Below are 26,498 nucleotides of genomic sequence, written 5' to 3' on the forward strand. Positions count from 1 at the left end.
ATAAGCATGATATGTTGGTTAATTTTTAGCATCATAAAGAATAAGGATCCAAGCATGGTTATTCCATATTAAGACAACTTAATTTCAGATTTTCATGTAAGTTTCAAATTTTTGTGTTGTAGTTGTTGAAGCCTTGCATATCCTTTAATTGTTTATTTGGATGATGATTGAATTTCCAACCGTTGGTATTAGAACCTACACATTTCTTGACACTTGGAACAAAGATTTGTCAACCTCATTATGAGAAAATAAAGAACAATCCCTATGTCAATCACTAAATATATCCCCAATAAACCATGAACCACAAGATAGAGGGATGATCAGTATTGCTTGAAGTACAAAGAAGAAAGTACATCATCATACGTAAGTGAAAATGAAGCAAGTGCATCTCCATTGATAGATTCCTCAAGGAAAGATGAATCAAGAGAAGCACACGGAGGTCAATCTATAAAAGTACAAGAAAATTTATCACTAGGTAAAACAGCACTCCCTAGTTGTATCAATTGCATATAGGGATTAAGTACTTGCCAAGTCACAATCATAGTCCACAAATGATGTATTATCATAAAGTGTAGTAAGATATCCATGACGAGACTATGTAAATCACTTTTAAATTTAACATATTAAAAAAAATACATCCAATTTAAAAATGAATCCTTAATAATACATTCAAGGGTGGGCAGGTAGGCAATGCCGACGAGCACTTGTCAGGTTTGACGAATTTTACAGATGAACCTTGAGAGGTAATCAAAATATGACATGCCCAAAATTGCAGCCACAATATAACTTAATCCTTTTAAGCAATCAATAAAGTTACTTAACACCTAATAAAATACTAGAACCAGTTGAAGTTAAGGATAAGCTATTTGCATGGGCAAGCCAAATGCAAATATGAGCGAGGTAACAAGCATTTTAAATGGTGCTCTGACGTGAATTTGTTTCCTATTTAGATGGAAGATAGAAATCAGATAAAGCATGCTAACTGCATAAATTAGGAGGAACACACACATGAGCTAGAACATCCCTCAAAAGGCAATTAGACATCCTAAAAGACCTGAAACCCAGTCTTCTGTTTAGCAGTGGACCATGAAATGCTCTTTTGAGTGCAAACGTTACTTTAAGTTAATAACATTAAGGTGAATCTCTATCCATACCTTATTACTACATGAGAACCAAAAATTCATCTTTCATCCAGAATCATTGATGACTTGTTAAGAAGTACCCAATAATTTTATATCCTACTTGCGTTTCTTTAGTCACTACTGTAACGCGAATTATCATGATTTGAAATAACAGTTTTCATTGATGACCATACAGTTGAACATGTCCAACCAATATTTAAGATGGCCCACCACAGTGAGAGAAGTAACATATAGGTAGTGTTACGTTCAATTTCTGAATTCAGGCTTACAGAGAAAAGATACAATTGACATGAAAAAGAATTGTCATTAACATAGCACATTAGCATGATAAGTTATCTTCCAAAATTTCAACTGTCTAAATGCCAGACCAGCGCAGGTCACTTCAAAATTCTCAAGATCTACGTACTAAAGTTTGCATAAAAATGGCATTTCAAGAGCTTTTGCACAACCAAATCTTTATAGCAGTTACAAAATGCAATTTGCAACTTTTCTGATAAGCACCCAGTATATTGGCTACTACTACCACCATAATGTGTTATAGCGAAAGGTTAACTGGTGCAATGACATTAAATAATCTTACTACTATAAAGAATATTCATGTTTATGATTTTCATTCTGTACTCATTTCCTTTAAATCCTCCGTTGCCTTGAATTTCATTCTGTACTCATTTCCTTCACACCCTCTGTTGCCTTGAAACCTTCAACTTCTCTGTCAAATGTACTTCTTACATGTTGGCACATTAGCCTCAAATCTTGCAGAGCATCTTTGAGTGCATCTTTAGCAGGAACACCTGCACCAATCAATCAACACAATTGATATAAATTAGGTATAGGACTCATAGCCAACTTACAGTAACCAAAAATCTGAATAACCTGGATGCATACCATCAGAAAGCTTTCCTTTCTGGTGAGTAAACGAATAGAAACAATTAAAATGCTAAAAGATCATAAAGTTCACAAATGCAGGAAACTTGCAAAGAGACACCAAAATAATGAACATATTTTCTAAGAAATTTGATTAACTGCTACTACATTTTAATGTTTTGCAACCAAAAAAATGATGTAAAGAATATTGGATTATTTTGTCATTATGTCAAGCAGTGCTGTCACGAAAAAGAGCAGAAATGAAGGCAGAGATGAAGGCGTTTTTGGAGCAGACATTATTGCTTCCTAAGAGCACAAAAAATAAAATCATAGGCAGAATATTACTGAAAATCCTATGTGGAAGTTCACCCTTGTTTAAGGGTAATTATATTAATATTTTATAAATATAATTATGAGAGAGCAAGTGGGCCAACCTCTTTAACTAAGAGAATTCAATTTAATAATTTTTGTGTGCCCCATCTAATTTGGCCGACCTCCTTATTGCAAGCGCCCAAGTTTTGGGAAAGAGTTTGAATAATAAAAATAATAAATATTAATTTGTTGATGGTTGACCTTGGTGAAGTGAATTACATAACCATGCTGGCTGACCTGGTTGAAGAGGTATGACCGTTAGCTTGAAAAGGCATTTCTTGGAGAGCATTTGACTATCAATTCAATTGCAATATCATTCAGATTTAGAGCAGATTTACTGGTGTATGAAGGGCAGGAAGAAAGAGTTATTGCAGAAATTATTTGTCAAATATTTGAGCAGATTTATGTGACTCATTTGATCCCACTTTGTGAAGTAACATTAGAGAAAGCTCATGCTAGATTTGTGAGAAAAGATCATTGAAGTTTATAGTGCAGATTTGTGAGCATATTTTGAATATAATATTGCAGATCTGAGTGGAGATTTAAGAGCAGAAGTTCAATGCAAATTTGTGTGAAGGAGTGGGCAGATTTTGTTGAAGACCTTGAAGGGATCTAGGGCAGATCCAACAACATTATTTTATTTTTTTGCTACGACAGGAGTATCCCTGCGACCCAGCCCAGCGCCCAGCCTGCCTTACCTTGGTCTTACTTATTGCCAAGTTGGGATTCAGGAAGAGGCGAGCTGAGGTGAGACTAATCCCCTGTGGGGAGGATCCACAGCCCGCAAGCAGTCCCCCCTCTTAAATCCGGGGAGGGAGTCGAACCTGAGACCCATGGGGAGCAAACCCACGGCCCAAGCCAATTCACCTACCTGTGCGGGCTAGATCCAAGAACATCATAATCACCTTGCATTTCGAAGGTTGGTGCCTTCTACTTTGCAAGATCTGGAAGTTGGAGCCTCTCACTCAATGAGATCGGTGTCTCTTGTTGAGTTGGTGCTCAATGAAGGGGATTGGTGTCTCCTGTGGGTTGGTGCCTACGAAGCTTGTAAGAAGATACATATAAAAGTAATATTTTGCCATAATTTTCTCCCGAAGGGTATCCATGTAAAATCGTGCATGCTTCTCGTGTTCAAATTTGCTAGATCTTACTTGTGTGGATGTTTTGATTATTATTTAAGATTACTAAAGTTATAATTGAAAAAGGTGTTCTTATACCGATTCACCCCTCCTCTCAGTATAAGTGTGTGTTTCTTCAAAGAATCTAACTCACAAGCATTGAGCCAGAATAAACAGCCATAGCCACCTCAGGATAAATGGTTATACAAGAGTCGTTTTAGTTGTTTCTTGCCATGGGCAAAGATATATTATGGTTTTAAAAAACCAATGATGAGCTGCAGTCAAAATTTTGATGTGAAAAACAGAACCATAGAAAATATATAATTACATGAACTCACAGTATCACATTCACAAATTCTTCAGCCTCGTAAATTGGCTTCAAAAAGACAACACTTTTAGGCAAATGATATGAAAAATGCTAGGGAGCTGTCCTGCAAGACAGCATCAAATAGAATGGAAGGGTCAATATGCACCTGAAAATTGGACAAAACCATCAGTAGCCTGACCAAGAAAGAATAAAATAGGAAGAAAATATATATTTGGAAGGGGAAATTTTTGAATTAATATCCACAACTAACCAAAAAAGGTCAATGGGACTTCAAGTACTTTCACTTTCAATAACTAAGTACTAGGCTAAAAAGAACCCTATGATCTGAAAAGGCAACTAAGTCAAATGTAAACATAACTGGAGGACAAACCCAAACCATAGAAAAAATAGAAATATCCATGTAAAGGGAGACAAACCTTTAAGGTAAAAAGGAACAATTACGTCAAAAACTTAAGACCAATAAGTCTGTAGCAAAGTTCAGGGCAGGAGAACTGAAAACTTCATCACACTACCACAATAGGGGCAATGGAGATTCATAATGTGCATAGGAGAGTGCCAAGGGCCAAGGAGGGCAGACAACACTAGAATAAAGCGAAGTAAATGATATGAGAGATGCTAGACTCAAAGTAAAAATAACCCTGTGATCTGAAAAAGAAACTGAGACAAATGTAAATATAACTGGAGTGCAAACCCAAATGAGAGTGAAGTAGATCAATCCAACTAGAGGTAAGAGAAGTTGACAACAGAAAGTTCTAGGAAGATAGAACCCTAAAAGCAAAATCAAAAACAATAAAATAAAACTACATAAGACAAAATAAAGCACAGTGCTGCTAACAAATAGCAATACGAATGAGGAAACAAAGAGTAATGATGTTGAAAGCTGGAGACCAAGGCTTAGATGGAGCTATCAATGTCCGTAGCAACGTTTGGAGCCAACAAACAACCAACAGCATCACCATCCACCATCACAAAAGGGGCAATACAGATTGATAATATCCATAGGAGAGTGTCAAGGACCGAGGAAGGCAGACAATACTAGAATAAAGCAAAGATACACACACTAGAACCTCTTCTAATGCCCAACGCTGATGAAACTCCTCAGGTAAAAAAGAGAACCAAAAAAGTTCAATAAAGTTGCAAAACAGAACAGTATTTAAGGTTGAACGTTTTTTTCGAATTAGAAGGAGAAGCTCCCTTACGAAACAAAAACTCAACTTAAACCCTACAAGAATAGTTTATGGACAAAATTACTATTTACATGCAAAGTTTGTTTTTGAAAAGTTTTCAACATATAATAGAAAATAAACTAATATGCCACATTTATTTTACTTCTTGGGTGTGCCCACAAGACTGAATAGCAGTTCTACACACACAAAAAATTACATATATTTTATCTCTACAAATGACTTGACCTATTCTAACAAAAACACACATTTTCTAGCTAAAAACCAAACATCAGGAAGAATGTGCACACGAGCTGAATTGAAGATATTGATAAAACACACTAGACGAGATTTCATATATTAAACTTTCCTGTGTTGCATACAAAGCTACAAGCATCTAAATTAACAACAATCACAATACAAAGCTTATAATTATCGGTAAAAATGTATTCAATAATGAAGCCAACTCATTAGCAAAATGTGTCAAAATGAGTGTTAGATATAGTTCCATTTTCAACCCTCGCATAATCTTTGACTAAATCATCTGTAAGACTTCTTTATGTAGGGAGATTCATCCATTGGATGAAAGCCAAGTAAACAAGTGGATGCAAACCAAGCATAATGCTGGAACTGCAGACAATCACAGACTGAGGGGTTCAATATTAAATGATAAAAGAACTTTGAAGTATGACAAAAGGACTCGTGACTTCTCCCAAGTCAAAATACCCAAAGGAGGCCTTGATATGGACCTGATCCCTCCTCTATTAGAACGCTCTCTGCCAACAAGCGAAAAGACAAAATGAGGATCAACCCAGAATGGAGCATTTAATCAGCCCATTCACTTAAGGCACCAGCGTACAGGGAGCTCCTTTGGAGAAATCAGAAAAGTATGACTTCTGCTAATCAAGTTCTTAACATCAAGTTAGATGAGAATGGCATCAATAAATGAAAACATCAAAAGAAAATAAATGATTTTATGGTTGGTACCTTTGATGTGTTGAAATCTGATTACAAGTTTATGAACATTTGAATATCATTTGTCAAACGGATATGAATGAGTATCTGAAAGACAGTGAGAACTAAGAAGTTCAAGCCTACAGTTTCTGGTTTTGTCTATTATCGTCATGCCCAAAGAATAAGTGCCAGAGACTTAGACCTGGCAAGATGATTAGAAGATGCGATTTACTGGTATCCATTTAACATCTTTGCCACACTAAATTTTATTATATTGCAACTGTGGGGTTTCTTCCTATTTCTTCATAATATTATATTTTACCTCTTTTATTAAAAAAATGTAAATTACTTTTTCAGATATCAAAAACTTTACTGTGACTTATCACATTTTTGAAATTCTGAACCATCACCTGCTTGTACACAATAGTTTTCTCTGCTGATAGCCATCACTGATGGACTTGCTAATTAAGAATCCCAATTTTCTCCGGAATGTCAATGATTGAAAAATAGTATGGACAACAGCACAACATTATAATTCAATATGTTATGTAGCATTTCTACCATTGCTTAAAATGAATATTCTGATATGCTGCTGATAGAGTTGTAAATAATTGCTCCACTACTAATTGCAATGTCCCATGGGTCCATAGATAATTTTATCCTGCAAGTAAAGAATAATCTCTCATGGCAAATCCCCCACAACAGCACAACATTATAATTCAATATGTTATGTAGCATTTCTACCATTGCTTAAAATGAATATTCTGATATGCTGCACAACATTATAATTCAATATGTTATGTAGCATTTCTACCATTGCTTAAAATGAATATTCTGATATGCTGCTGATAGAGCTGTAAATAATTGCTCCAATACTAATTGCAATGTCCCATGGGTCCATAGATAATTTTATCCTGCAAGTAAAGAATAACCTCTCATGGCAAATCCCCCTTATCTGCTTCCACATCCAGAGACAGGTATCAAAAAGCTTCTATCAATCTCTTCATTGGTGAGCATGGCTTTACCCAATAATTTGCCACATCTGTTACATGGTGTTGGTTCAATTCAGCAAAGCTAAGTGGTATTTACATGCTTCCAGCATGCTTCATTTCAAGAATCCTCATTCTATCATCACCATAATTTTGAAAAAATGATGCTCTAGCTCAGATAGCAAATAATGGATGCAAATCTTTTTATAAGATGATATTTTCCAATTACAATGGGTGTTACACCAAATTACTAAGATTGCCTATTTGATATTTCAATGAAAGCTGGGTCTTGTTACAAATCTCATACGTAAAAGATTAATAAGGGTCAAAATCCCTTAATATGGTTTTTAAAATTGCAATTCCAATGATTTATTTTAAAGACAAGTTACTGTGCTAGACCATGCATCCATAGGGAAAACATTAATTGAATAGGAGATAGGCGTATATAGGGAAAACATTAATTGAGTAGTTTCCATTTTTAATTTTTATAATTACAACTTAAAATACTTTAGGCATAGATGATTGGTATGAAGTTCTTTGCTAATGTGCTCCTTTAAACCCACAAATTGGAAATTGAGTAGCAGTATAGGTTTACATTATCTACTGAATTATTTCATATACGTACATCCAAAACTTACATATAAGAGCATTTTTGAAGCAGGTATTTGGCAGAATTGTATACAGAGGAGTGACCTGTCATCAATTTTCCCCATGGTGCGATCAAGTGTTTAAGATAACAAACATTGATCCATAAAAATACTGGACAACACAGAACTGAGAACTGGTAGTTCACTTAGACTAAAAGGAATGATAATACTTGAAAAAAGTATGACATGTTGAACAAGGTCTAAGAAAGGAAGGGAAAGCAAGTCAATCATTCAATCAATGGTGCACAGTACATCACAGAAATAGAATTGTCTTCCAATTAGAAAAAAATTACACAGCATCCCCAATGACTTAACAAGATCCCTATAGAATTTTTATGACCACAATAGTTGTGTCCTGAAAAAATACTACCAAGACAATATAGAAACAAATGTCATGATTAAAGCCATTAGAAGCACTACACATTCATTATTGGTAAGTGAATCGGTCCTGCAAAATTAAAATGCCTAGTCACAAACTTGCTTACTTAAAGGAAGCTTATACCACCCCTAAAACTCCAAAATTCAGAAAGAAGAAATGTGTAAAGATTACATGGAGCAAAAGCCATCTGGTAGCATCTAAAGGAAAAAGAAACAACTAAAAAGAATATAACCTGAAAAAGGGAAAAGAAATAAGCAATGTTACAAACCTGTAGTTTGAATTCGAACGTTGATGCGATTCTCTGAAGGATGAGGGACACTATATCCACAAAATTCCACCCTTGGACTGCAACAATGCAAAATAAATATTTTCAGATAACAAATGAATGGTTATTAATTATTTATCCAATTAATTCCTATGAAAACAACATAAAAACTATCTCATTTCTGTACAAGTTTGTTTAACATATTTTCTGAAATTACTTCACATGTACGTATATAAGAGGTACAATGAATATCATATTTTAGACATTCAGACCAAAGTTTGATACAACTACCAGTGTTTCTGCCTAACATGTTTAAAAGGGGACAAGAAGGAAATGAGAAAGCCATTCCACCACCCTACACTTGTTCTTTGATGTGTACAAAGTGAAGATGGTCTGAAGACTCCATACAATATACCATAAAACATAGTTGAAAAACACACCAATTATTCACAAAACCCACGAGTACTTGTGATTCAAACTTGCTTGTGACTAAGTCGCAACTGAGTAATTGGTGAGTTTCTGTATTTGTATCTGTATCCGTGCAACTTTGCCTATGCTTCATTCTTTATTCCTCTCTTCATTCCATTCCTTGATTGATGCCTACACCCTTTCTATTAAACTAATAATTTGAACTTCTAATCCCCTCTCTTCATCTTAAATCTAAGTTTCCCTTAGCCTCTAGGTGCAGGACCCGGTTCGAGCCGTGTCCCAGTCCGAGCCCTCGTACCGGGTTCGGGACACAAGGAGATCGAGTGTAGTCGACATAAAATGCCTATTGTTATGTTTGATAATATTTGTTATCTACCAATGTATTAATTGTTCGTATTAAGTGGGTTGTCACTCTCGAGTAGTTAAGGTGTCAGTTGGTTGATGGTTGTGTTCCTCTCGGTAACCGTCGAGCCCTTTAAATATGTTGTGTACCGCCAAGGAAGGTAGTACAATATAATCATGTGAATTATAATCCTTGGCCGACCATCTCTGGTCTTCTTCTCTTAAATGATCATGTGTGCAAATAAAGATATATTTTACTATTGTGTCTGATATGCATTGTCATGTATATTATTATGTCCTATATTTAATTTATCAGATATAGCCGAAAAGATTTTGGCACCGTTGCCATAAAAGAAATCAGGTCAGCCTTGAGTGATTCATGCTCGTAGACCCCAATAAAGGTGAGAAGAGGCCATAGGGTGGTCAAGACCAAGCGATTAGGTGATCCGCTAGCCCTGGACCGAAGGGAGCACAAGGACAAGTCAGAGCTTGGAAGTACCCCGAGTGTTGGGACGCTGGAGGGGGACGTGTAGAGGATGCGCGCATGGTCGAGAGTGCAAGGAAAGCACCGGAACGTAGCGGTTGGAACAGTCCCCCAAGTCCGGCACACAAGGGAATAAGCAAGCAAAAAACCAATTTGCGAGAACTTGTCCCTCGTCGAGGTACTGAGAATAAGGGGGCTTGAGCCAAAGACTCCTCCAGTACCTTCTGAGTGAAAACAATGATGAACACCCAAGAGAAGCAGAAAATCCCAAAATTTACAAGGAATGGATCAGAGGATCCCATACGCCATTGCAAGACCTGCATAACAATATGGGAGGCGAATCGTCAGGACAACCAGGATTACTGGTTGAAGGCATTCCCCATCACCCTATGGGGAATTGCCATCGACTGGTATACAAACCTAGCGGCTCAATACAAATCATCATGGAACAGATTGAAGAAGGCATTTCAAGAAGAGTTTAAAGTGCTGAGAGACAACAATGAAATTGTTGCAGAAATTTATAACACTAGGCAAGGGAAGAACGAGAAAGTGTGAGCATACAATCGTGGGCTCAAAAAACTACTGAACAAGATTGAGAACCAACCAACCGATGGGTTGAAGAAGAGGTGGTTCACTGAGGGATTGATCCCCTCATTGCGCAAGAAGATGAAAGTAGTGCCTCCGTCCTCGTACATCAATGCTTACAACCGGACGATGGACATCGAGAGTGAAACCAAAACATCCTCCCAAGAGAAGACGAAGACCGACGATGATGAGAGCACTGAAGGTAGCAATGATGAAGAATCCAAAATCGTACAAGCCCTTTGACAAGATATGTTGAAAATGATGAAAGAATTGAAGGCCAAGAAAGGAACCAATAAAGAATGTAATGAACTATGGTGTACTGAGTGCAAAACTGAGGGGCACACAAAAGGTAATTGTGTCCTAAAAAGATGTTTTGTGAGATTGCTAGGTGATAAGTCATTCAATAAAGGAGTGTCCATATAATTTGAAGACTAGAAGTACGCAAGTACTCTTCACACAGGGAGAGTCTAGCCCATCGAAATCGCAAAATGTATCACCAGACGGTTATGGAAATCAACAAGGGCGAAATCAACTACAGTACGACTCTAGAGGACGCCCTATCATATAATGCGAACAATGTAGTGAATGGGGACACTTTGCGAGAGACTGCCAAAATAAGAAAGACAAAATACAATTATTGTGCAAATGGTGTGGACCCGAGAATCATGACAACATTGACTGCCCAAAGCAAAAGGGTATTAATATGCTAGATGTGGCAAAACAAGATGAGGCAATTTTGGCAATCACGAGATCACAAATGAAGAAGGCGGTGTACTTGGACCCTTGTACGAAGAAGGAACGACTTTGAGAAGCTAGAGTAGAAGTCAAACAAGTGTCGCCAAAGGAACAAATAACTCCAATGGAATTGCAAGTACATCATTGTGGGAGTCAATGAAGAACATAGTTTGATGAGTGCTACAAACAAGCATACCCATCAAGGTGGTAGACCTTCTTCAAACTATGTCACAATTGAGAACGGCAATTGCTAACACAGTCATCCAAAAACAATGGAAGCCACAAGAGGAGGAACTGATGGGGAAACCACCATGCGAAGGGAATGAGGTCAGTGATCCAATGTTGTTGACAGTGAGCATTGAGAGGAAGCCGGTTGTTGTCGAGATGGAAATAATGGGCCAAAAGTTGACAAATACCATCGTCGATGGAGGCTCGGGAGTTAATGTGCTATCAGAGGACACTTGGAAATGTTTGGGGAAGTTGACACTGTGGCCACCAACCTTCCACTTAGTAGGTATCGACCAACATGGCAACAAGTTGTTCGAAACATTGTTGGCACAAAAAGTAATAATTGGGACACAACAATTTTTCTTGGACTTTGTATTCCTCTCATTGCAGAAGAGAGCATATGATGCACTCCTCGAGAGGGGATGGTTGATTATTGCCAAGGCAAATCAAATTAGAAGCGGAACACACTCTCAATCGAGAGTGATGGGAGGAAGCACGTCATCAATTTGAGGAACCAAGCGATGAGTGAAGAGCTAGCATCCTCCGACTCAAAGTCCAAGGGTGGAGAGTTAGGTATGGATGAAGGGAGGAAAGGCATGGAACCCAACAATGAAGGGGTGCTCGAATTGGAAGATTGCTTTGAAGATGAGACCAAGTTCCCTGAATGGACTATTCCACTTGCAAATGGAGGCCTACGAGGTATTTTCACCAACATGTAATTTTCTTGAAACTACAACTCTCAATGAAGAGCAACCAATGAAAGCATATAAAGTTATGAAGAATACATTTGACGGTACAAAGAGCAGAATATGTAATGTGGAGTGTACAGATACTTGTGAAGGAAAATCAACGTCACAAAAAATTTATGGAGAAACTCGTACTCCCAACTTCCTTGTACGGCAGTTTCAGGTTGCACCCATACGAAAGTTTCATTTTGCACCTGTACGGCGACATTGGGTACAACATCTTGCACCCGTAGGAACTCCTTACTATTTTGCACCATGGCAACTTGTTTCATTCCACACCATACAACAATTTCCCACCATACTACAACGTTATATTCCTCCCATATGGCACGTCTTTGGCCATTCTGTACGGCTAGACAGTCCCATAAAACAATTTCTTGCCATATGACAACGTTATGTTCCTCATATATGGCCCACGGCCCATCTTTGGCCATTCTGTACAAATAGACAGTCGTGTACGACGACTTCATATTGGCACCATATGGCATCCCCACTTTTATTGTACGACAATTTTCTGTACGGTGGTGTCATCAATATTGTTTCACCCTCTCATACAGAAATACTATATAATGGGAGTACGGCTTCAATTACCCATACGGCCTTTTCACGTTCACCTTGTACAGTCTGCAACAATTCACACCATACGACATGTTGCATTTTCACCGTATGAAATATTCCTTGGCATACCGTACGATTTGGCAAAATCTCTTCCCTTGTACAACTTACTCTTGTTGTTATCGTATGACATTCACCCTTGCAGAACGTACGACATTTCAATATTCACATCATACAGCGGGTTTTACACTCAGCTTTTGGAGTCCGAACTATCCACATCAATAGTGTACGACATCACCATTGTGGCATCGTATGGAGGTCTCATTGTGACATGGTACGGCAGTTTTCAATCTTTCACATTGTATGGCTTGGCATAATCTTTCCCATCACACGGCTTGATAGGAACTCCCAAGAGCTCATGTAACTTCCTTGGGTTACCGTACGCAATCATTGGCAGATGCTAAACTCTTTCACCACCCAACAACATTTTTTCTTAGTGGTACGGCAAAGTGGTTTCTTCACAATACATTGGTTAAAAGCTCTTCTCTGGCTTCATCAATATTGCTTCTAGCGTCTTCGAAAATTAAAAAAATGATGTGTGCCATGGAGTTTCATGGTTCTGCAAGTCTTAATTTGGGCTTGGCGTCAACAGCGTTGCCCCTCGACCCCACCCTGTATCGCAACAAGGAGTGCGGCTTGGGCACTGCCCTAAGACCCTGTGAGGGGTGCTGCCCCCAAACCTCCATTTGATTTGGTAGGTACACTACAAGTTGGAGTTGTCCTATCCAAGTCATTGTCTGTCATTAGTCTTCCCGAATATTACTTGATGTTTACTTGTCATCTAGAAGACAACTTTTTCTTTTTGGGGGGGGGGATGGTGTAGTCAGCATAAAATACCTATTGTTATGTTTGATAATATTTTTTATCTGCCAATGTATTAATTGTTCGTATTAAGTGGCTTGTCACTCTGGAGTAGCTATCACTCTGGAGTAGCTAAGGTGTCGGTTGGTTGATAGTTGTGTTCCTCTCGACAACTGTCGAGTCCTTTAAATATGTTGTGTACTGCCAAGGAAGGTAGTACGGTATAGTCAGGTGAATTGTAGCCCTTGGCCGACCATCTCTGGTCTTCTTCTTTGTAATAATTGCATGTGCAAATAAAGATATATTTTACTGTTGTGTCTAGTATGCATTGTCATGTATATTATTGTCCTATATTTAATTTATCGAATATAGCAGCAAACATCGAGCCAAAAATCATTGGTAAAAATTTCAAAAATCGATAATACTATAAAGGACAACAGATAACAATGGCTGGAAATATTTAACTTGAATACTAAAATTTAAACAATGATTGATATAACAACCGACCCGCACCCAAGCCAAGGAAACATATATTTATGATCACCGGAAAAATTTACAAAATGATATAACTATTAATAGAAAGTTTATTTAAATTCATTTTTATATATTTCATAATGTTTAGTTAAATATGTTTTTTATTTATTTATTAATTTTGAAGTTTTTTATAAATTCACATATATATAATATTATATTATATTATATTATAATCTTATATTTAATATAATTATATTATTATAATATATATATACATGTACCCAAGGGAAAAAAAATTGTTAACCCAAAAATCCGTACCTGATTTTGTATCTCCGTCCATATCCGAATTGGTAACTTAGTCTTAAATACTTACTCCCTTTATACCTTCATCTCTCATTGAGGAGACACGTCTCTTTGGAGAGAGATATCCCTTTAAAGGGTCGTGTCTCCTCATTGCTGTCTTATTATTTAAGACAGATCTGCACTAATAATTGTAGATTAAAATTCCCCCTTCCAAATGATGTTCTCCTCTCTTTTATATATCATGTTTGAGGGAGTCACAGCTTTTCACTTCATGCCTTTTGACCATTCATTAACCTTAAATAAATTTTAATTATTTTAATTTCATTTTTTATATTTTAATTTTATTCTTTTATATTGTAATTTTATTATTAGTATTTATTATTAAATCCTATTTAAAAATGGGGACATTACACGAACCTCGGCTTGTTTGTAAAGAAACTAATCAGATTGACAAAAAAAGAAACAGCCAAAATATCTCAAAATAAAATGATGATAATTATCATATCATTCCTAATCTCTAAGTTCCCAGTCTGGGTACAGCTTCAGGTTCAAGTACAGGGGTTTGGTAAGCAAATTCAGCAAAAAAAATTGGGCTTGGGTTCATTTTGGGTTTGTCCATACCAAAAAATATAATATATATATATATATGCAGCCTAAAAGCAGGAATTGAGTTCAGAATACTAAATAGCATCATATAATAAACCAAACAACCATAAAAATTAAAAATACTAATTCAATATTAATTATTAAACTTTGGTCATTATAAATATTCATTGTTCAATATTAAAGTACTAACATCAACAATCGACATCATATGGATTCCCAAAAAAATCATTCACTGACATTAGATGATGTAAGTAGATTATGTTAGTTTATTGTAACTTAGTGAGGAAAATAAATAAGGATTTGAATCCTTATAGGGCTGGGCCCTTCTTCTTGATGTAACGTGGAGACTCAGCTGGGTCCTATTGACATGTAGCGTGCGAACCTTAAATAGGGCAGAACAATTAAGGTAACGTGTGAAGGTTAAATATAAAATATGGGCACCAAAATATGGGGCCGACCCCAAAGGAAAACTTGCACGTTATAACTCATATATTACAAAGTCATTTGCCATTCAATACACACACAAAACAGCGAAAAAGAATATCTGCTTTAAAGGTGCGAAAGTTGTTACTGAACTTGGTGAATCTGTTCAAAGGGATTATAGCGAATTTGTTCAAGATCATAGCGAATATTGTTGCTGTTGATAGCAAGTCCTTCAAGGTGCAGATCTGATACTTTGTTGCTGTTGATAGCAAGTTCTTCAAGGTGCAGATCTGATACAGACCCGAAGCAAATATATTCACTTGAAAGGGCAGACTTATTCCCTGTGGAAGTAAGAACCTAGTGCAAACCTGTTCATGATAAAGAAGCAGATCAGATTTATGCAAGTGTGCAGAATACAGATCTCAGATCTGAGTTGCAGCTAAGTACACATTGTTACCTTTTGGAATTGAATGCATAATCAGACCTGTGGGTCTTTATTGCTGGGTTTTTCCTCTTAGGAGGTTTTCCCAGGGTATTTGCATGTCGTGTTTCATTATTGTTCATCTTTATTTTTATGCCTAATTCTGAAAGTCACTAAACTAAACAGCAAATTAATTAAGATTCAGTTTCTGAGTTTTCCATTTCATCTAAAAGTCTAATTTCAACAGATTATAAGAACCACGAGCAATGTCACTGGCACTCACACTAAAAGTATAGTTGCTATTTGGCTCCTCCGCAAATTGCAATATGTTGGGAAGTGGAAGCATCCAAGTCAATATTTTCTAGTTCTATATCCTACATAATCATGCCCCCTCCCTAGTCATTTGTTTGTGCAAAATTTCGCGTTGTAATTCACATAAACTAAATCCTCTTCCTTTCTTGAGTGTGTTCAATTATGCTTTACTAAGTGGATAAAGAAGTATGTGCTCCAATTCCAATTAGATGCAAAAAATACTAGCAGCTTATTGAGGCAAAGTTAGAGAGTTATAAAAATTTAAAATGTAAATAAAACTTCAAACTTAACTAAATTTTAATTATTTTAATTTCATTAACCTTAACTGAATTTTCATTATTTTATATTTTAATTTAATTCTTTTATATTGTAATTTTATTATTAATATTTATTATTAAATCCTATTAAAAAATGGGGACATTACACTAACCTTGACTTGTTTGTAAAGAAACTAATCAGATTGAGAAAGTAAGAAACAGCCAAAATATCTCAAAATAAAATGATGATTAAATCATATCATTCCTAATCTAAGTTCCCAGTCTGGGTACAGCTTCAGGTTCAAGTACAGGGGTTTGGTAAGCAAATTCAGCAAAAAAAAAAAGAAAATGGCCTTGGGTTCATCCATACCAAAAAAATCCATATATATATGCATCTTTGCAGCCTAAAAGCAGGAATTGAGTTCAGAATACTGAATAGCATCGTATAATAAACCAAACGACCATAAAAATTAAAAATACTACTTCAATATTAATTAATTAAACTTGATGTCATTATATATATTCATTGTTCAATATTAAAGTACTAACATCAACAATCGGCATCATATGGATTCTCAAAAAAAATCATTGTCACTGACATTAGATGATGTATGTCGATTATAAGAACCACGAGCAATGTCACCACTACCAGCACTCACACTAAAAGTATAGTTGCTACTTGGCTCCTCCTTGAATGGCAATATGTTGGGAAGTGGAAGCATTCAAGTCAATATTTTCTAGTTCTATATCCTACATATTCATGCCCCCTCCCTAGTCATTTGTTTGTGCAAAATTTCAAGTTGTAATTCACATAAACTAAATTCTCTACCTTTCTTGAGTGCGTTCAATTATGCTTTACTGAGTGGATAAAGAAGTATGAGTTCCAATTCCAATTAGATGCAAAAAAAACTAGCAGCTTATTGAGGCAAAGTTAGAGACTTATAAAAAATTAAATTGTAAATAAAACTTCAAACTTGAAAATGCTTTTTATTTTTCTTTTTGATAAAAATCAAAATATTCTCTTGCAATAAAACTCTAATCACAAGAGGTTGTAGGTGGGGGAATGCTTGGCAATGGAAGTACCACTAATTATGAGCATTCTTCTTAAACTTGCCACAAAGAGCTTCCATATTTTGACCATTGAAGTGTACAAAATCAGTAAACTCACTCATAACTACATCCAACAAATCAAAATTAGGGAAGAGTATACAAATTCTGCCTACTACCTTTACTAACTTTGAAATCTCTATATGATGCAACCATCGTCAGCACAAAAAGGATCTCATGGCTATACTATTTTGGACTCAATGCAAAAGCAAAAAGATGTAGCCAAGCGGTCATTGTGTTCCATCTCACAACCAATTGTGTGTCTATCTAAAGAAAGTATTCTTAGGGTCTTTTATTTTCTCATTTATGGGGGTCATCATCTTCTCACTCATTGAGTTGATGCCGTCATATGTCTCTACCAAATAAGGCTTACCCATGTCAGAACCCTCTCCTTGACAGATTAAACTGTATTCATTAAGTTAGGAAAATAATTGATTGATGATCAAAATTAAGTGAAAGTATTTATTTAATTATTAAATAGTAATAATGATAACAATGAGAATAAAATAATTTAAATAAATAAACAAATATATAATAGTAATTAAATATTAGATAATGACATTATTATAAATAAATAAATAAATAATTCAAACAAAATAAATTTAAAATGAAATACACAAAAAGTAGTTAAATTAAATAATTAAGACAATAGTGAAATGAATAGTTAAGTGACTATTACTTTTGTTAAGTGGTAGTTAAACTAAAATTTACTCTCAAGTTAAGATAAAAAGTTGCATGAAATAAATAGTTGAACAATACTTTATCTACTTGATTTACTTGTTAGTTACAATCAATAAAAGTGTTTACAAGGGAAAAAAAAATTCTTTTATTTTATAATACTTCCAATTAATGAATTTAACTCCTTTGTAAAAGTTAATTACTAAGTTATATTTCTTGATTGAGCTGTTATCATAAACCAATGTGGAGAAAACAACGCTTTATTATTTAAAAATTATTTGTTCTCAACCAATTAGTGAGCATAAATGGTGGAGATAACGGCCCCTTTTTAATGCATTCTTAATAAATTGAACTTAAATAAAAAAAATTAGAAAAATAAAAAGTATGTAAGAAAATTGATTCACTTTCTCTTTAGGGACTTGACCCATTCATCTAATAAAAAGAATGATCATGTCAAATATGGATGAACTGCTTGAAATCCAGTTTCCAAATGACACTTCATATCTTTGCTGTGTTTTTGAGGCACAAGCTAGCGATATGTTGAAGGACTTCGGATCAAGGTTTTTTATTTTTTTAACAGAAGTCACATTAAATTGGTTGACACTCAGCCCCTGTTGGAAACACGGTTGCCGTTGCACCAAAAGATCGACCTTTTAATGCCCGATACAACCGCGTGACACATAGAATCCACAAGAGGCGGTTAAGCCATGTCGCAAACCTGTTGCTTGCGCTGCACAACACAAGGAGACCAAGGGCGCACCTTGCAATAATCCCCTCCCCAGTGCAAGCAGGGGGGTTGAGCCTGTGACCAAGCTCTGATACCACTTGTTGGAAACACGGTTGCCGTTGCACCAAAAGATCGACCTGTTAATGCTCGATACAACCGTGTGACACATAGAATCCACGGGAGGTGGTTAAGCCATGTCGCAAACCCATCGCTTGCACTACACAACACAAGGAGACCAAGGGCGCACACCTTGCAACAGCCCCTTCTACTCAATTCTTCAAGTTTGCTGGAAGGTCTTCTTCTCTAATGGCATTACTCATTGTAAGTTATTATAAATCTCAGTTTGATCAAACCTGAATACATTCAAAGATCTTATTTATTGGATTTAAAATCTACAAATATTCATGCTATGAATTGGAAGACTTATGTCCTTCCTAAAACATTTGAATGATTAAGACTGCAGGAAATTAGCTCAGATGTTAAATGGAAGATTAATGCTATGGCAGGTGAGGATCCTCAGAAAGCACTTGTCAGGAATGACATCTCGGATGGTTTGCTTATGATCAACTGTCAAATAGAAAGAAAGTTATTTGCTGGGCCATGGTTGGATTTACAGACAATTATGGCAAATAAAACTGTTAGATCTTTGTCTTACTTCCTAAAGATGCATTTCTTTCCAGCCTACTATTGTAATTGATTTTAGGCATTTCATGATTTTTCCAAAGATTCTCTTTGGAGCACATTTCAAAATGTTAAATGCAAGCATTCGTTTGATTTCAGAACAAATGACTAAATGCACTTCCTTCAATTTATACAGCATGTATATTAATTCTTGAATCTTAACCAATTGGATTTTTTTGCTATCTATGGAAATTAGCTTTCTCTAACCCTCTGTATGCTCCTCTTCCTTCAACCTCCTCCCTCTCCCCTCAACTTATAAAAAGCATGTGGTAAAGCATGAAACCACCACACATATAACAATTTTGCCTTACTCACAATAAAGTGCTTAGGAAAGGAAACAAGTAATAAATGAGATGAATTGATAGGAAAAAGGAAAACTGAAAACAAAATGTAGTCAGTCAAATACATACTCATGATTTAGAACATATCGAAGAGAATTTCCAAGAGTATGGTCCTCCTCACTGAATGAAAAAGTTGAAGCACTTGGATTCCCCTGAGATCCCAACTCCATCAATGAAAACTCCTTCCCTGAAAAAGAAAAATTAAAACAAATCCATCATGATACTGTTGTCAGCAAAACAATTTTAACCATATAAATGATATGTGAATAGAATAAAATATTCTTTCAAATCTAGAAGTAAAATCTTAATTTTTGTTTTATAAAACTTACTCAAACATATCATTTTCATGATACTGCTGTCCGCAAAACAATTTTAAGCATATAAATATTAAATGATATGTGAATAGAACTGCCTGTTCATGGGCTGTCCAGAGTTGATTCTGTTGTTGAAGGGGCTTTGGACTGTGTGTGGATCAGACCGGAGCAAGGATGGGTTAAAGTCAATTTTGATGGGGCCTCAAGAGGTAACCCAGGCATTTCAAGAGCTGGTTGTGTGGCTTGTGATGAGGAGGGTAAAATCTTAATGAAAGGGGCTCAACATCTTCAAGATGGGACTAACAATGAAACGGAGGCACAAGCAGTGCTACTTGTGGTAGAGTTGGGATGTAACTTAAAGGTCTCGAAGCTACATCTCGAAAGGGATTCTAAAATTATTGTTGATGCAATTTCGAAAGGCTCCACCCCCAGTTGGTGAATTAGTAAATTTATTGCAATTATTCGCTCAAAGTTAAACCTTTTTAAGACTTTCGAATTTTCATATCACGAGGATAGGGAATGGGGTGGCGGATGTTTTGTCAAATGTGGCCCTGTGATTTGGATCCATTTACAACCCAGTGGTGGGATAGGATTGATAAGATTGCGAGTTGGCCAAACTAAGTGGATGATGACATCATTGGATTAATGCTTGAGGGTGATTTTTGTTTTGATTACTGGAGTTAGTTGTGAAAGGCAGATTTCATACCAGGGGTAAGGTGGTGCCACAATAGACAGAGGGGGTGAAATTTAAAAATAAAAAATTCTTTGACAGGTACAGTGAACTAATGCATGCATGCATTAATGAACAAGGTGTTTCTGCGTGCGAATGGAGAGATAGAAGGGCGGTGGAAGGATGTTTGTACAGGCATTTATGTTGGTGGGAGCTTTTCTTCAATTAAGGTGTATGTTTGAGTTGTTTTCTGAGTTTGCCTCTCTCTTCATCTCCTTAAGAGCAGTGAAACAGGTTTTGGGCAGATTTCTTAGGGAAGGGTGGTGGCATTGTCGATACAGAATGGTAGCAAATTTCACTCTTAAAACTAAGAAACAATTGTGTCCATTCCTTGGCTGGGTTACAGATAGGCGATTGAGAGGTATGTTTCTCTTTGATGATGAAAGATTGCAGCAAAGTGTGAAATTTATTATAGGGGAAGATTTCGATGTGATAAGCCATCGCTAGAAGACAAACATGGAGGTGTACTCCCTCATTATGGCTTGGGGTTAAGATTTAGAGAGCTCAGTGTAACGAGTTAAAATGGTGATGGAGGCAATTGTTCCCAAGCAGTACCTGAGAGGCATGGATTCTATTTTTGGGTGGGCAGTTCCAGAAGAGGGATTTGATGTGTGAAGGGATTCCGAATTTTCATCGGGAAACCCAAGATAATTTCTTCCCCTTTATCAAATGGCATGAAGACACGATGTAGGGAAGAGGCTCAAAGGGGGTGGGAAGCTCTGAAGGTATTTGTGCAACTCATGGAGGTGGAAGCAGCTCTGAGACAAGCACAGGAGGAAGCGAGGCTGGTGGAGCGTCGAGTTTTGTGGCCGAGAGAGAGGAAGACGAGGGACGTTAATGACCTGGCTTTGATCCAGGGTACCTTTGATTAAGTCTGCTCGGTCCATGGGTTTGGAAAGTAAATTTTGGAATTTTTGTTTTTTCTGTAAATTCCAGTGATGTCGTCTGCGTTTGGTTTTGACAAGCGTTTTTCTCGAACTCGGATAACTGTAACTTGGGTGAGGGGTGGCGGTTTGGAGGGAATTCTAGGTGGTGGGTTTTGAATTCTAGTTTTGCAAGGTGGTTTGGGTGGGTTTTGAAGATGGTTTTGCTGGATGGTTTGAAGTTGGAAGATAATCTTTTTTGATAATGTACTCTTTAATTTTATGATATAATGAAATAACTTATTACCAATCAAAAAAAAAAAAGATATGTGAATAGAACAAAATATTCTTTCAAATTTAGAAGTAAAATCTTAATTATTTGTTTTAAAAAACTTGCTCAAACATATCATTTCAACCAAATGATTAACCAATCTATTTACTCCAACAATGATTCATTTCATATATCAGAAATCCTCATCTTTTGCCATTAATTTATAACTTAAGCCCATTTTGTGTAACAAAACCATCCTTTAAGATCGGTCTTGATTTTCATTCACATTCACCAATTTTCAAACCCTGAGCACAAATCTTGTTCATTGTTGCCACTTCTATACCCTTGGTGGAGATTTGAGTGGAGTTTGACAAGACTAAAGCCATTTTTATGAGTTTGAGGCTTGAGCACAAGTTTGAGAAGTTTAGGCCCCCCTTGAAGTGCGCCTAGCTCACTTGAGGCAAAATATTTCATTGTATTAAACATTTTATAAGTGCAACATGCAGATTGTCTACAGTCATGCCAATTTCACAACTTGGGATGTGATTGTCTACACTTGTACAAAATTCGTTAGTCAACAAATAAAGACCGGCATGAGAACCTTGCAAACCAACTAGGGAAACCACGATTGACTTAGATTGGCACATAAATGATGGGCAATATGACAACAAAACAAACAAACAAACAGTAACATGCATATTGAGTTTCATATAGGTGCAACATACCTCAATCCAATCCGACTCTTGGGGAGATGAAGCTTGCAATCCAAACTATGAAACCTTAGATTGCACCGATCCAGCCCTTCTTGCCTCCAACACTTACGGTTTCTTTTCTTCTACATTTGGAATACTCACTAGATCCTTAGATTCATCTAGACCCAAACTCACCATCTCAAATGCAAACGACGTCATTTCAGCATTAGAATCATCACAAAGAGCTCCTTTCAACACTGGATAAGAGGGAGGATCTTTAGGGGTGGCCTCCCTTAGTTTTGGAGAAAACAAATGAGATTCATCACTAACCATATCAGTTGATACAATTAAATGATGACGAGGTTCTGCTCCAACCCATCAAGTGAATTTTAGAGGCTCCATTGAGCTCTTCCTGCCATGATCCATCCTCATTATCTTCAAATCATTTCAATTATGTTGGGAGGTAAGATAATCATAGGAAAAACGTTGTCTACACTTGAATTTGATTTTTCATAATCCATTTGAATGTCTCCGACTTTTGTCTTCAAGAATTAGCAAAAAAAAAGATTAGAGATTCCTTAGAAATATACATCTCCACACAAATTCAAACATTAAACTTTTTGAGCCTCTAGAAAAAAAATTCTATAATTCCATAGAAAAAATTTCTAGAGGCAACAGGTTTAGAACCTTGCATTGAAGTGATTGCTACTGCTACATGATTGCTGACCATGGCCTTTGCGGAATAATCTAAAATTTGGTAAGAGAGAGACAAAATCTAACAGAGCTATAATGTTTGACATAGTTTGGACTCCAGGGTTATGGGATTCTATTATATATAGAACCCAAGCCAGTAAACTCATTGCATTGTAAAAACACCACCTACTTGATCATTGTATTCTGGTTTATCATAATTTTCAAAATGTATATCTAGAAGCCATCTCTCAACCAACACCTAGCTTACACTTTGCGATGGCTACCAAAGGTTGGCTGATAGAACAACCTCTTGACCGCCCTTGGGTCCCTATGGTTTGCAATCTATGATAGTTGCCAATGGTATTTTGCAGCCATTGAAAACAAAAATTATGCTCAAGGTATTATATTGCATTCATGAGTTCTCCAAGTGCAATAATTTAATGGTTCTCAATAGACTTCGCAAATTTCCACACCTAGAGGATAACTGAGCAAGCACGCCAAACTAGAATGTAAGCACCTGTTAGAAGTATGTTTCTTTCTGATTTTTTGAGATTAACAGAAAAATGCTTTGAAATTTGAGAACAATCCATCATGTCCAAAGATATATAGGAGTGGATAAGCTAACTTACCTAATGCTTGCAGCATTACTTCTAGAAAATGTTTGTCTAAAATGCAAATAGAGTTTTTGGGACCTATTTGGAGAGCTTGAAGGAGGACTAAAAAGGAATATTTTTTCTTTAATGCAACTAACATTCCATACAACATGGACGGACACAAGTTTCATATTTTTAACCAACTACAAATGAGCAGGGCCCCATGACCGCGTGATTAATGGTTGCATAGGTGCCAAAGTATAGAAAACTAGAAAGTACAAATTCTTCAAGTGGAAAGTATAGAGCTGATTACTTCTTCATTAGAGTTCATCAGTCAAGATAAGATTGGAGAAGCCAAGGCTCATTGACATTACCTACATCAAGAAGAACCAATGTTGTGCAGCTTTCTGCAGTGAAAAGCAGCTAAAACCCTTTAGAGGTGCATAAAAAGAAGATTGCAGGAGACTCTTTGTGTGCCTTGCAATTGAAAAGAACACTAGAAGAAGAAATCTAGATGATTGGAGACCAAAAGAGACAAATGCAAAACTGTGCAATTTTTTTGCATGGAAAAGAATTCAATCAAATTTTTAGAGAGAGAATTCTTCTTTGCAGTAAAAGAAACCTAATACTTTAAGGATAGACCTGCCAGACACAATCATATCTAAAATTGCTTCTAAAAGGATGTTGAATCGTTCCAGATTGACGCAAAAGCAAAGATACTAGCTCTCTCAAATGTGGCACCCCTGTTTTTGTTAAAATAGAATAGACAAGTAGCCTCAGAAAAGAATGCAATCATATCAAAAGCCTATTGATACCAAATTGTACCATTGAGTCCTAACCATGTAACCAACGATGTGAGAGGATGTAAAACCATGTGAGGATGCAACCATCTGCAAATCCAAGCTGATTGTCACTTATTCAACATAACCTTTTAAAAATCTTGTTGATTTGTGTCACACCAATCCCTTGCCTTAAAATACAAGAGCCAGCATAAGGGCACAAAACAGTGAAGAAATAAGTGTGTGAAGAAGAATGAGATAAGTTTTACATCTGAAGATGGAACAATTGCTATTATTCACTATATGTGAAACTAGCTCTGGCAAACATTGCATTTACAGCATCAGCAGTAGCTGGTATCCATTCCATACTAACTAAAATAATTCTTGTCATAAAAAATGTCACATAAATAACCTCAAGAACAAAAAAACCAAAATAAAACCACCAAATAAACGTAATATTCATTTCACAGTTCAAAATATCCCTACGTGAAGAAACAAATAGGGATCTCACTTTAGGTATTACAATAACATCATTTATATGAAAACAGACATAGATAAAACCACAGAACCAATGCCATTTATTTAACAGACAACAATAGAAATGTTTTCGAATGAAATAAAACACAACAATGATCCGTGCTCGTACAGATTTAAAATTAAAAAAAATCATTGAAACCATGGCGAGTGACTTACCTCAAGATTCTACACGAATTGTGTTGTGCTGTTAATGATGCCGACGCGAAAAAATGGGCAGAGTTTGCAAGAAATTACGAAACCCTACCAAAGCAGAATTTTTTTTTAAATGCGACGAACCAAAACCACTCTCCCTACAGCTGCTGATTCAATCCGTTCACAGCAAGCGTAAAGTATATCTTAAAAAAAATGGGGTTTTTGAGCTACTAGATTCTTGACGTCGAGACGAGATTTTTGCAACCTTTTAAACAAAAATATTGGTTCCGAGTAGAAGTTTGTTTTCAGGCGTAGGGTGAGGAATGTTTCATCTGCCGTGAAAGTTTAATGTTTCATCTGCCTTGCAAACTGAAAATTTAAACTGCTTTTTATGAAGAAAAACTCCTTTAAGGCTGTTAAGAGGAAAGAAGAATCTAAAATTGTGTAATATTCATGTCAAATATCAATGATTATTTGTATTGGTATTTATTTGTAGGAGGAAGGTACAATTTTATATGAAATTGTTTATATTTTTTTTATTTTCAAGATTTATCTATTCTTATTTACCTATTTTATTTATTTTATCATATTTTTAATATATTTTATATTCATTATATTCTTTATAATCAAATATTATATTTCTATATAGTTTATATTTATTGCACCTTTCATAATTAAACACTCATTTGTTATAGACTTTACTACTCTATTATCTTGTATCTTTCAAACAAGTGTAAAATCAATTTCACACATAAATCTAATTGTCAAATTTCTAAAACTCAGATTCGAATTTGGCGCCCATATTAACTAACTAAATATATTTTGTGTATAAATGATTGTTATGTCCTTATATTTTGTATATTAAAGCATTCAATTGCATACATGGCATGTCCTCGTATATGAATATATTCTCATCCTATAACATTCAAGGAGTATCAATTATAAGAATCTTCAAATCGATGCACTAAAATGAATAGAACTTATAAAATCATCCTAGGAGCATTTGGATGACCAAAGCTTGTTGTTTTCATCATTGACATTGTTATGAAGTCAAGAACTTTTTTTAGAATTAACCTTAGAGAACTTGTTTCCTAACTTGGCAAATCTCTAAAGGTATTTTAATGTCATCAATTCTTAGAGAAAAACAAGCATCACTAAATTTAATAAACCAAAGAGAAAAGGCATGCACGTTACAAGATCAAACACACATGATATAGGATAGATGTACATATGCAAAAATGATCCATAAGCATGGCCTTAAACAAAAATATGGTGCAATTCTTATTTAAAATATAAGGTGAGACACAAATAAGAGGATCTATTTTCAATGCTAAGACCTCCAAATTCCAAAGTTTGTGTTAAAGTTGCAAGCATTATC

General features: G+C 35.9%; 1 protein-coding gene across 2 annotated transcripts; it reads right to left on the bottom strand.

Annotated features, from left to right (window-relative positions):
* Window positions 1-1,280: 1,280 nt before the first annotated feature.
* On the bottom strand, window positions 1,281-25,553 carry LOC131036870 (uncharacterized). 2 transcript variants are annotated; one of them, XM_057968875.2, is made up of 5 exons: window positions 25,145-25,553; window positions 22,420-22,798; window positions 19,586-19,703; window positions 8,225-8,301; window positions 1,281-1,933 (listed from the first exon to the last, which is right to left on the bottom strand). In XM_057968875.2, exons 3-5 carry the CDS (start codon window positions 19,684-19,686, stop codon window positions 1,797-1,799), a joined length of 315 nt encoding a protein of 104 aa, XP_057824858.2. In that variant the 5' UTR covers window positions 19,687-19,703; window positions 22,420-22,798; window positions 25,145-25,553; the 3' UTR covers window positions 1,281-1,796. The 2 variants fall into 2 exon arrangements, with proteins under 2 accessions (XP_057824858.2, XP_057824857.2); XM_057968874.2 differs by lacking the exon at window positions 22,420-22,798 and having other exon boundaries at window positions 25,145-25,547.
* Between the last annotated feature and the right edge of the window lie 945 nt (window positions 25,554-26,498).

This window comes from Cryptomeria japonica, chromosome 2 (assembly GCF_030272615.1).
Source record: "Cryptomeria japonica chromosome 2, Sugi_1.0, whole genome shotgun sequence".
In the NCBI taxonomy this organism is placed as follows: Eukaryota; Viridiplantae; Streptophyta; class Pinopsida; order Cupressales; family Cupressaceae; genus Cryptomeria; species Cryptomeria japonica.

Excerpts from the sequence above, each read along its gene's own strand:
- LOC131036870 (XM_057968875.2), bottom strand. The coding sequence starts at position 19,686 with ATGGAGTTGGGATCTCAGGGGAATCCAAGTGCTTCAACTTTTTCATTC. Across the intron at positions 8,302-19,585 it reads CGATATGTTCTAAATCATGA|TCCAAGGGTGGAATTTTGTG; the intron begins GTATGTATTTGA and ends GCATTGTTGCAG. Across the intron at positions 1,934-8,224 it reads CGTTCGAATTCAAACTACAG|GTGTTCCTGCTAAAGATGCA; the intron begins GTTTGTAACATT and ends TGATTGGTGCAG.